This window comes from Leptosomus discolor, chromosome 2, assembly GCF_034619465.1.
Source record: "Leptosomus discolor isolate bLepDis1 chromosome 2, bLepDis1.hap2, whole genome shotgun sequence".
Lineage (NCBI taxonomy): Eukaryota > Metazoa > Chordata > Aves > Leptosomiformes > Leptosomidae > Leptosomus > Leptosomus discolor.
Window position 1 is genome coordinate 56,093,644 of NC_141392.1, and position 12,275 is coordinate 56,105,918.

Sequence of the window (12,275 nt, forward strand, 5' to 3'; positions counted from 1 at the left end):
ACGGCTCGTCCCTGCCCCGGTCCCGGCGAGGGCGGGGAGGGGGCTGAAACGCTGAGTCAGCGCCGTGGTGCCGCGGCGGAGGGCCGGGGGCCGGGCGGCGCCCCCACGCCGGCGGTGCCCGAGAGGGGAGGGGAGCGGCCCCTGGCCGGCGGCGGGCAGGGCGCTGCCCCCTTGGCCGCTCCTTATCAGCCCGATTTGATGCTGCAAGGCGTGTCCGGGGCTCTGCTCATGTGATGGAGCAAGAGGCAGGCGGGCGGGGGGACCAGGGGAGGAGGTGATTTTCCTCGCTGGCGCTTTTTTTTTTTTTTTTTTTTTTTCTCCCTCCCTCCCCTCCACTCGCTCCCTAAAGGAGTTTGCGGAGAGCCAGGCTCCTTCATTCCCGGCTTCGCCGCCGCCGCCCTCCGCCACCCCCCGCCCGCGGCTCCGCGCCATGGGCGCCGGCAGCTCCGCCGAGCCGCCCGCCCCGCAGGACGGGGCCGGGGCCGCCACCGGGCCCCCCCGTACCCCCTCGGAGCCGCTGGCGGTAGAAGAAGCAGCGGCGCCACAGCCGCCGGAACCCGCCAAGGTAAGGCAGGGGCGGCGGGGAGCCGGGGCGGGGGGACGCGGGGCGGCGGTGGCTGCTCCCGCCGCACCCTCGACCCGGGGAAACTTTCCCGCCGCGGCGGCGGGCACCTGCCACGGCCGGAGGGCACCCTGCGGGCCGGGCGCGGAGCCGGGGCGGGTGGCGGCCGCTGCGGAGCCGGGACTGCGCCACGGCCAGCGCCGCAGTCATAAAACTCCCGCCGGCGGCGGTGGGGCGGAGGGCGGTGGCGGCGGGGGCGCTGGCGGCGGGGGCGCCGCCGCCTCCGCTTTTGTGTGCGGCCGCGGTGGGGGGAGAAGGGCCGCACCCAGCCGCGGCGGGGTCTGCGCCAAGGGATCTCCTGACTGCGGTCCTGCAGCCGGCTTGCAGCGGTACCCGGGGCTCTCCGCAGCACCCCCCCCCCCCCCCCCCCCGCCATCCTCTCCCCTCCCGAGGGTGCAGGTGGGAGGTGCGTCGGGGCGCGGCCAGCCCGACGGCTTTGCAGTTTTGGGAGCTGGGCGGCGGCCTCGGTGTGTGTCTCCGCACCTCCCCGGCCTCGGGCTCACCTGGGCCGCAGCCCCCCACCCCCCACGGGCGGGGAAGGGGGAGGCTGTAGCCGTGGCTTTCGGGGTGCTGGTGCCGTGCCGTACCGCACCGGCGGGGGGGGGGGAGCGACTCGGTCACCCACGGGGAGTAAAGGAGCTCTAGGTATGTGTTATTTTTAATAAAGACGTTGAAGAATTGAAAGAAATTCTTTAAAAACATGTCTGGTGTTTAAAAATAGATTATGAATGAACCCATTTATCCCCCTGGAATAGGCGCGTTTAGGGGATTCTGGGACTGAAAGGGAGGTTATGTGCATCTGCGTGTTTACATAGCGTTGCTTCGGCGTTAGTTTGTTAGGAGAGAAATAATATGTTATTATCTCGCGTTATAGCGAGATCCCCTTCGAGAGGCTCTTCAGAGTTTGAGTGCGCGGAGCAGGGACACTCAGAAGTTTCTGTAGCTGGTGCGTGGGTGTGTTAGAGCTTGAGAACTGGTTATGACTTTGTTTCTTTGACCTTGTGGTTCAGATTTAACTTTCAAGTTGAGTTTCCCATAGTTCCTGGCTGCCACTAGACCTCCTTGTGCGTGTTTTGACAGATTTGAAAACCACGTTGAGAATGAACTTTAACTGAGATTTATTTTATTTTCTTTTTAACCAAATAAGTGTTAGGAATTGGTGTTGGTTAACAAAACATGTAGTGGTTGTGTTGGGCAATTTTGGAATTCAGATGCCAAAATTTAGACAGAGTGGATTTATAGAGGGCAAGCATTTGGCTACTGTAGTTGTTCAAAAATGAAGATAATGTGCCTTTGAAGAAGGGACATAACATTCATAGCCATTTTTATCCAGTTATGGGAACTAAGACCCCCCAAAAAAAGAGAATACCATCGATGCTGCTCTCAAATACTGATTATTAATACTGTGTTTTATGTCTTTGATGCTTTAGGAAAAACAGATTTTTACTTTGTTATTTACATAGAATTGTTTAAAGGTGGGGAGGTTCTTTTATCATGTCACTGCTGTAAAAAGTTGTATTAGAAGCCATTTTTGCTTTGTGTTCTTCTAAAACAGCCATTTTTGCCTTCCATTACATTAAATAAAAAGAAAAATAAGTTTTAATGAAGTTGAGTCATACTTTTTTTTGTATCTACATTTAGTCTGTTCTTACTACAGTAAGGTAACTTCATGCAGATTTGTGACACAGTTTTTCAACATTATTCCTTTCAGCCATTTGAATTTGAAAATCACCAGATCTTGTGATGCCCCCAGAGAAATCTGTCGAAGAGCTTATTTGCAGAAGATACAATGAGGACATTTTGAAGGATGGTCTTTCTTGCACTTCCCAAATTAAAACACTTATCACAACCCCCTGTTTTAGAAGAAAAAACTTTGAAAACTTACTTTAATGGAATCCAACTTGAGTGACCCTTGGCTAGTCAATCTCAAATACATTGTCTAGGCAACTAGTCTAATACAGGTTGTAAAATCTCACAGCAGTTGGGCTTTTTTGTCACTTGAAATTCCTTAAAATATTTAGTCATGTTTCTTTCATGACATAGTTGTATTTTGTACGAGATGAAAAACCTGTTTGCCTTTTCTTCCAGAAAGGGCCAAATTTATGGTCTTTAAGCCGTTTTGTTATTCACATGTGACTCTTTGGCCAGATACCAGCTTTCAAGGTGTCCTTGTTACTGGGAGGGGGAGTGTATGTTTCAGTGTTTCTCACTCCTCCAGCCCAGGAGGTGTGAGAGAACCTGTAAAGTCTACAGTGTGAGAGAGATTTAGGAGCCTTTGAGTGTTGGCTCGCAAGCACTGCAGGTGAAATGTGGGCTCAGTGGGTTAGGAGCTCAGCTGTTCACCCCATCCTTTCACAAGTTGCTGGTGAATTACAGATAAAGCAGCTCCAGAGTTTCCAGCCCAGCACATTACTGGGACTTGAAACTGGTGGGGTTTTTCACTGTAGCAGACAAGGCTTAAACTCTGGCAATCGGGAGCTGCTCCTTATCTTGAGTAGCCACCCGCTGCAGGAAGCCCCCTCTGCAGAGGAGCATCACAGATCCTGGAGGTACTAACCCATTCACATGCCTGAACAGAATTCATCGGATCTGTGAATCAAAGCCCGAAGTCCTGTTAAAATCAAGGGACAGGGTATGGTCCCACGGAAGGATGATCTGGCTGATGGAGTTACCGCCTTACTGTTTGAGCAGCAATGCCCTTTTCCCCCTCCTTTTCTTCCTCCCTGATCCTTTATCCCTGTCTCATCCCCTGATGACGAAGTCCCGCCTTGCTGGTCCTTACCTTGCCTTTCCATGAGAAGGTTGAACTCACTAGCCCTTCAGGAAACACTGGAATTCTTTTTTTGAATTTTTTTTTTTTTTTTTTCTGGGCCAGTTCACTGCTGTATTAGTGGGTTCGTTTGACTCCTACAATGCCCAGGTGAGACCCAGAGCTGGGCCAAGGCACACATCTGCAGCAGGAGAAATGAAAAAACTTTCCCTGTTGTTGGTAGTGACCTGGCAGACCTTGTCTGCTTGTGAAACCTCCCTGTCACACTGCCCTGAGCAGCATAGAGGCCTGAAAAGGATTTAACACATTTCAATAATAATAATAGCGCTAGAAGTAGGAACGAGATCTTTTTAGTCTCACAGAGGACACCAAACAAACCTTGGGTGTCCTGGACTGACGAAAGGTTTGAGGTGTTTGATGGGATGGATCCTGTGCTTTTGCCTCTTTCCTGGGGCACCTGCAGCTTCCTCTGGTGCTTCTGGCACTGGGTGAGCTTGCTCAAGGAGCTAACCCCAAAGAAAGCTGTTCAGCTTCTTTGGCAAGGTCCTTCTCTGCTGATTTAGCAAGATGTGTTGGCTTCTGGGACTCAGACAGCAGAAGCAGCAGGTGCAGGGGAGCAGACAGGACCTTGTGACCGGGATTGGGCAGGGAGCTGGGTGACGCTTCTGTTGGTGTTAGCACGTGGCTAGATTGGTTCAGGCGTCTCCATCTTGTGAGCTCCCTCTCTGTCCACAGCGGTGACACACATCTTGCCTGTCTTCCCATTTGGATGCTGTGCAGCAGGGAGAGCTGGAAAAAGATGCCAGCGCAGTGCTCCCTGCAGTGCTGCCCTCCGAGGTCCTACGGGGCAGAAAGCGACTATGAGCCATATGGGTGATGCAAGGAGAGCTGCGTCATCCTACCAACGTGTCCACTAAAGCAATTGCGATCACCCTCCCGCTTTTATTTAGAAGCTCAAGGTACCAGTTTTAATACAGGGTGGGTTTTTTGCAGCCCTGCTGAGGGAGCAGCTACCTGAAACAGCATAGGGAAGCTTTTAAAGAGAGAATGCAGAAAAATACTGGCATGCTAATAAGCTATTCTTGCAGGAAAATCTAGGTTTGGCAGAGATAATCTTTTATGGGAATTGATGGTTTTAAAACTGAAAAATTTTAGAAGTCATAGGGTGAATTCCTGACTTGCTCGCATGCAAGGGCCCCCACTCAAGAGCAGCGAATTGTTCAAATAGTGTTTCCGGGATGGTTCCCATTTCTGGGTAGTAAGTTGATTACGCTACCTGTGTTGTAATGAGAGCGAGTGTCTGCTAGACAGTAAATATTTGGAACTGTCTCTTCTAAAGAGGTTACCAGCTGAGATGTCAGAGTGTCTTATTGTCTGAGTGCCTGACAAATAACAGCTGGGACAGACTTACATCTGCTGTTTAAACAACTGCGTTCTGGTGAGGGAGCTGAGTCAGCCTGGAAATACTACATTAGCGATGGTAAAATTAAGCTTAATCAGGCACCAGAGGAAGGTCCCTAGACTGCGTCTGTAAGAGTCCCGGTTTGAGGCATTTGGTCTGGATGATGAGGCTGCAGGATTTTGGTTCCATAGGGTCCGATTCCCTTTAAGTACTTCTCTTCCAACTGGAAAGGAAGAGACTGATGTAGTTCGGTGGTAAGGTTTGGCAATCCACCCATGCCTGTGGGGTGGCTGGGGAGAAAGCATAAAAGTGCTTAATTGAAAAAATGCACAATGGAAATTGGTGTCATGGATCCACCAAAAGCGTGAAGTAACCCCCTAATCGTATAGGAGATAAGAGGGGAGGTGGTAGAGGGAGTGTCAGGGCACTTTGAAAGCCAAGGCAATTAGCTTGTGTTTGATGTGATAGAGGCTAAAGAGCTATCAAGAGGAATGCCAGGTCTTTGAAAGGCCTTCTGGTTGGAAATGCAAGCTGTGGTTGTAGTTACTGAAAGGAGACTAACTTGCTTTGTGCTCAGCCCTTGCTCTAACTGAGCCTTAGCCTCTGGATGAGTTGTACCTATGTGAATGCTTAGGTAAGATGGTGTCTGAGGGCTCCTATGCAGAAAGAGCTGAAAGATGTGAGACCTGGGGAGGAGCTCAGGTTGGATCAGGCTTAAGGTGTGGACCAAAATGACAGGTTGGGAGTAATGCTTATTTCACAAGTTGTAAAAAGAGATCACAGAGATGTTTTGGGAGCAAAAACTGTCGTTTTTGTTTTCACTGAGTGGATTGTGAGGGTAGTCATTTGTGAGGAGGCGTCACAACAAAGTCAGGCTGAGAGTTAGGACAGAAGAGGATAGATCTGAGGGAGTGAAAGGTAAGGGGAAGGCTCTTGGCTTTGTCTGCAGGAGATAGTACCCAGAAATGAAGTACTGAAATTAAGTATGTTGTTATGTGCCTTAGGGTAGGGGCTTATCTTTTCTCCACCTGGAATTTGCAATGTCCCATGAACGTCTAATGCCTTAGCTGATGCAAAACAAGACAAACTGCTGTGAACAAAGAGTTGGAATGACCTAAATTCAAGGGTTTTGTGGTGGTTTCTTTTTGGTTTTTTTTTGGTTTTTTTTTTTTTTTTTTACAAATGTTGGTGTTTGAAGATCTTTTTAATGAAGCAGCATGTGCTAAGAGTGGATCCCCTGAGCAGACCAGCAGTGCTGCAAGCTTTCCCGAACTTTCAAAATCAAACTTCAGGAAAAATATTAGAGCCCATGATGTTAGTTTGCTCAGTTGTTCAGACAGCTGGATCTGGCTATTTTAGTAATCTAATGTAGAATCAGTGTAGCGGGATTAACAGAATGAGGCAAAATTAACTCTGGTGGGTTTCGGCCTGGTGTGAAGAATCCCTGGAATGGTTTGGGTCTGGTACATGGAATGTTGGGAATGGTGGTGATTGCTGGTGGGGGAAGACGCTGGGTGCTGCTAGCCCCTCCAGAATAGTGCATTAATTGAGCATGTGTATGGTGGGAGATCAGGGAACCTGCTGTTCATCCATATCTCATGTAATTATTTGTGTTAGTTTTCTTAATACATTTTAAATTTTGTATGCATTTAATGGGGTCCAACAGTTGGACATAATGCTATATGCAAAATGGAGCAGGTGCTGCTGTTGGTTAGAGTGACTTGGGCAACAAGCCCTATATGTTTTAGTCTCATTTGCTGGGTGTCTGCCCTTTGCTTCCACCTTTGTGGCGGATATGAGGGAAATATTAAAAAAAAAATACATGCATGATGTATTGTACTGGCACAACAGAAGCTGGAGTGTTGCTTCACTGATGGCCTGTTGTTTTGGGAATGAAGAAGCTGAAGGATCAGTAAACTGGATAACCAGTTCTTTTTGGTTTCTCTGGCATTTATGAGACGACACGTTCATAAATTAATTAAAATTAAAAAGGAGAGCTGTCAATGTGTGCTGCAGAAACCTGATAAATGTTGATAAACCTGCCAGCTGCAATGTCTCATTACCTGTAGATAAATACACAGAGTTGAATAATGAGATTCCTAATACTGTTAATTTTGTCTTTAAGTTTTCACCCATCTCTCTAAACTTTGACTTTCTATTTGTCTAAGGTTTACAACTGTTCTCAATGGAATTAAGAACATAGCTCGCTAAATTAGACATAATTGGACTAAAGTGCAGTTTAGATCCCTTCAGAGAAATGAAGCAGTTAATGTGAGTGAAAATTGAAATTAGTTTCTTCTGGGGATTAATGCAGTGGGACAGACTGCACTGACCCTCACAAAGAGCCTGAACAACTTTTCTCAGAAAATAAAACTTTTTTTAGCTAATGATACTGTTGTGTCTCCCTTCATATTACAGCCCCCCAAAAATGCATATTTTCTTGTCCTTTGCATGCATGCATTTTAATTTGCAAAAAGTACTATTGTTTTATTGGTGTTGATTATTCACTTATTTAAAGGGGAACACTTGATTTGAATATCTAAATTTGCCTTCCTGTGGCCAAGAATCACAACAACCTCTTTCTCAAGAGACTGGGGTAAAAAGGTCCCTGTTCCCTGGCAGGGTGGGGTTATACTGCAGGTCTGGACAAATTTGCAAATACTGAGGTTTTTCATGTATTTACATTTTTACTCAGTTGTGACTGATGGGTTCTGCTTTCAAAACTGAATTTATGTACAGAGCGAACAGGGATCATAGTTATACTAGCTGGTAGTGAAGAAGTTTTATGTTTAATTTTGTTCTTCATACTGGAAGGCATCACAGCATTTTACAGATCCAAAGGGTTATTTGTTAGATCCAGTGACTTTGGAATTCTGGTCACAAGTCATGGAGACGATATATAGTCGCTGTTTTCCTGAGTGCATCAGGACTGTAAAATAAATTCAGAGCTGGAGGAATATTAAGTGTTACCACAGGGAATATTTTGTCATAACACTCAGGGCTCAACTTGAAAAGGAGACAAGCTGTACTGCATTGGGGTACCTAATCCCTTTGTACTCTAGTTCCTTGCAGCATCCACAGGTCCGTATTAGGTACTTAGACACATAAAGTCGACCATTTGCCTATACATGTATGTCTATACAGGTGACTCTAGCTGTAAAACGGCTTGCTGACTGGGGGAGGTTTGGAAAGAAAGGCAAGGAAGTCTTTGAATAAAGTGAGGAGTGCTAAGATATTCAGTGCTATTGCCTTTCTTGTGACTTCAAAGAATTGTTGGTGTGAATTCTGAGGGTGTCATCTTGAAATATCCATTCATGGATTTATCTTCAGATAGCCAAGTGGCCTTAGAGCCAGTAAAGTTACGGTTGTTCTTGTGTTTGCAGGACTAGTGGTTCTCTTACAAGAATGAGTAATATTTATCAGTAAAAAAAAAAAATTCTCCTTAATAAATTTGTGTTGAAGACTGTCAAAGCCCTTCAAGCATTAGGTTGTTATTTTCTGTGTCTATTTGTTGCCAGTCTTTAATCAGTTACTGCCATTCAGTTAATGCTGTGTGCAACTGCAGAAGAGCTTCCCAGAGTTTACATGTCTTTGTTCGGTGGTGTGGCATTTTTATTCCTCCTGAGTTCCTGTGTTTTAGATTTATGAGAAGGATGAAGCGAGAATGTAATCTGAGTGTTGAACCATTCCGTATTTCTTCTATTTAATATCTGGTCTCAGCATGTGAAAACTCTGGAGCCAAATTATTCCATCTGTGGTATTGGCAGTAGAGCAGAATGGGGTCCTTTTTCGTGAGGTGGATTATGTGGCTGTGAAAGGCAGCTTTGAGGAGCGTAGCAATGCCAGGTGGAAACAATTTGGCTTAATTAAGGGCTTCTGAACTGAAAATTGGGAACCCGAACGCACACTTTGTTGCCGGTGGAAGTCGGGGTACGGCGCTTCTCTTAGATCCTGCCCGGCGCGTGAGAAGGGGATTGAATGATAAGAGGAAAGCAGTCTGCCTGGCACTTTGTGTGTTGATTTGAAATTCCGTTGCAGCGGGCTAATTGCTAATAAAAACAAACAAATGGATCTTCCCGTTCAGAAGCCTGTTTTAGTGGGTTTTGGAAGGGAATCGTTGAAATGTGGCATCTTTCTGATCCCGGTTTGGCTCTCCAAGCATTTGGATGTTACATTACACTGAAAGACGGATGTATCTGTGATTCCTTTGCTTAATTAAGAGGGCTTCAATGGCAGTATTTTGGGAGTACAGCTGAATAATAAGACAATGATATGTAATTAAGGTTTGCTGCTCTACCAGAGGAACTTCAAACCTACGCTTCAGGAATAGAGATTTAAGACATGGTTAATTAGTTGAAATGGCTTCTGTTGGAAGGTAATACCAAAGGAAGGTTGGAAAGCTAGTTGATGAAACAAATAATTAAAGGGTAAGGAAGTATTTTTTCAATGACCACAACACATTTCATATTTTCAGAAGCATATTTTTATTTAAAAAGTGTCTTCCTTGTTATATAGCAAGCCAATACAAATTCTGGAAATAATTAAAATGCATCAAATATGGAAGCTGAGAAAGGTGGTTTTTTTTTCCCCACACATACTAGCAAATCTAGAAAAAACCACCGCAAATATTATAGTGTAGAGTCCCAAAGAATTGGAAAGCCTTTTTTCCCCCCTGTAAGAATAATCTCCACCTAATAACTGAGGCCCAAGAATTCTAGTTTTAATCTGACTTTCACTGAATTTCTTGATGGGATTTATATATCCCTCTATATTTTGCTTTCTTTCCTGAATAGTTCATTTTCTGTGTAGTTGTATTGTTTATGATGGTAAGATAAGCACATCAACGGAGGAGTGATACCAAAGATTTCACACATATATCAGAGCAATTGTGCCAGACACTTTGAAGAATGAAAAAATACCTTTCCATTAGCTAGATTCATGTTATCCTGGAGTTTTCCTTTATGTTCGAAACAATTTTCTACGCAAGGTTTTAGGCCATTTTCTGCAAGACTTGCTGCTTCCACATATTTCATGTGGGAGAACAGTAAAATAAATAGTCCCAGATTATGTCTTGTGTGTTGCTTTTTCCTCGCACAAGGACTTTGATTTATTAAAGTTAATAGTCTTGAAAAGGAGGCATACTACCCAGAAGCACAGAAGTATTTATTTCTCAAAATACTTGCATGTATAAATGCAAAATGAGAATGAAAGAACAGTACTCCATGGCGAAAAAAAACCCTGGCTGAATACTGATGTTCCTTTTCCCCCTGCCCCTTTCTCTCTTTCCGCTTTCCTACCTTCCTTCAACTGATACATGACCACGCAGGTTTTAGATGCAAGTTTACCAGTACCTGATGTTAATGAAGACGATTTGGAGCGTGATGCCCCACCACAGGAGCCACAGCAGCCAGGAGCTGTTACAGCACCTCAGGAGCTGGATGGGCAGCAGCCAGAAGTGGCTTCACCGCTCCAAGAACAACCCAGAGTGCAAGCAGAGGCCACTGGAACAAATGGTAAGTGAAAACCTGTGCTCAGTGGACAGATCGGAGAGGCCTGGATGCTAAATGGAGTGAGAATTTGAAATGGGGCTCAGTCAGCCATCTCCTAGTGAACAGGTAGTTACTCAAGTGATCTCTTGGCTGCTCAAGTGCTGCTTCTAGGGCATTGTTTTGTTGGGGCACGTTTTCTCTGTAGCAGAGTTCAGATAACAAATGGGTTGTGGATTGAAGCTGTCAGTGGTGGGGATGCTACCCCATTCCCCCTTAGCGGGAGTTGTCTGCTCTCAGTGCACACACAGGCCTCTGTCTGCCTGCTGCCAATCTTTTGACCATTCACGTGAAGGAACAGCTCAGTTTCCACTTCTTATGTTAAGACTTTCTGCTGCATAGGCCTGTCTCTTCCTTCATAGGGCAGAAATCCTTTTATGTTCATTTGTTAGTGATATTAATGATAATAAACCATCCTGAACTCACAGGAAGGGACAGGCTGCAGATCTGTTGGCTCTACCTCGATTAAAGTTCCCTTTCCTGCTGCTTTTAGTCAGTTTTACATTTTGACCACAAAACCTTTCTCACTGTAGGCACCCCTGTCTTCTCTGTCCTGGGAATCTTTCTTGCCTTGCTGCACAGAAACATGTGCTCCTTCTCCTGTGCAAACTGGCAGCCCACCTCCCCTGCCCTCATCAGCCTCTTCGTGCTGCCCCCTTCTCTCTGCTCCTGTTCGCAGCTGCACGGCGAGAGATCCTCTTCAGTGATCCTGCTGCAGGCTGACCTTTTTGGTAGGGGTGGCAAGAGGGAGGGATAGTTTTCAGTCAGAGCAGGCAACTAATGCTGGTGTGAGAGAGCCGGCGGGGGGGAAGGGTAGGATGGAGCACGTTCTTCAGCATCATGTAGAGCAGTTTAAGGTGTTTGTGTGGCTATTAGTGTGCTTTGGGGTTTGAATTCTAGTGAAGGTGATTCTTTGCGATGTCTTCAGATGAATTACTGTAACACTATTATCCCAATAGAAGGATGCCATATTTTATGCAGAGCTTTTGTGCTTTTTTAAAATCTTATTGGTGTATAGGCTTTTGGCACTGTAAAAATGGGATGCAACGTGGTTTTCTTTCACTCATGATAAACACTGCTTCTCTTTAAAATTTTACTCTTAAGTGGATAGGGATGGAGAGAGGGTGCTCATTAAACAGTCATGAAGGAAGAGAAAATACCTGATGATTTGAAGTAGTATGAGAAGATTTCATGTTGGTATTCAGCTTCTGGATCAAATAACAGAGGTGGCCTTTAAAAGGGCAGGAATTTCAAGTTAATAGTCAAAGGTTATGATTCTTGTAGAATAATTCTGGGTGTAGCTTCAGTTGTATGTAAATTGTGTTCATAGGATGTGTCATGAAGAAGAGGTGAGAAGCTCCCTTTGAATGCGGGTAGTTACATGTGACCAAATGCATGATGTGTTGTGGACGTAGGTAGCAATTTGTTTCCTTTGTATGTGGACGTATGTGAGTAGATGGCCTGAAAAGGCTTTGCTTTATTGCTAATCATCTCTCATGTGGTTGTGTGATGTTGCTGTTTTAATCGGGATTTATTTTACTATTGTCAGTGGAGCCAAGCCTACACGGCAGCACGATTTATGTGAAAGAGAAAGCAATTCTACGGGTTTGCTCTCAAAATAAAAAAGCCCTTTATGGAGACGATGCAGCATGTATTTTTTGGTGACAGTAGCTGAAAATGACATAATCCGTAGAGACAAATAAAACCTGTCTGGTCAAGCATTGAAAAGATAGTTTTTCAAGTAAAGACTACATTCAGGTATTTGTAACTATTTATATCCACCCCTCTGCACCTTACAGAGTCTGGTCCACGTGTCTTTAGGCAGGTGAATAAAGCTGGGGGAAGAGGTGCCTCTTAAATGCTGCATGCAGAGAAATCTCTCTACGCAGAGAAATATATAATTCAGCTCTACACTTCTTCACATTCCCCACTCAC

At 45.6% G+C, this 12,275-nt stretch overlaps 1 protein-coding gene across 1 annotated transcript in view; it reads left to right on the forward strand.

Moving 5' to 3' along the window:
* The first annotated feature begins 430 nt into the window (after positions 1-430).
* Positions 431-12,275, forward strand: part of LOC147415996 (uncharacterized) — a 29,412-nt gene continuing 17,567 nt past the window's right edge. The window contains exons 1-2 of the mRNA XM_086460414.1: positions 431-565; positions 10,121-10,307. Coding sequence (XP_086316540.1) covers positions 431-565; positions 10,121-10,307 — 322 coding nt within the window. The remainder of the gene's footprint in view (positions 566-10,120; positions 10,308-12,275) is intronic.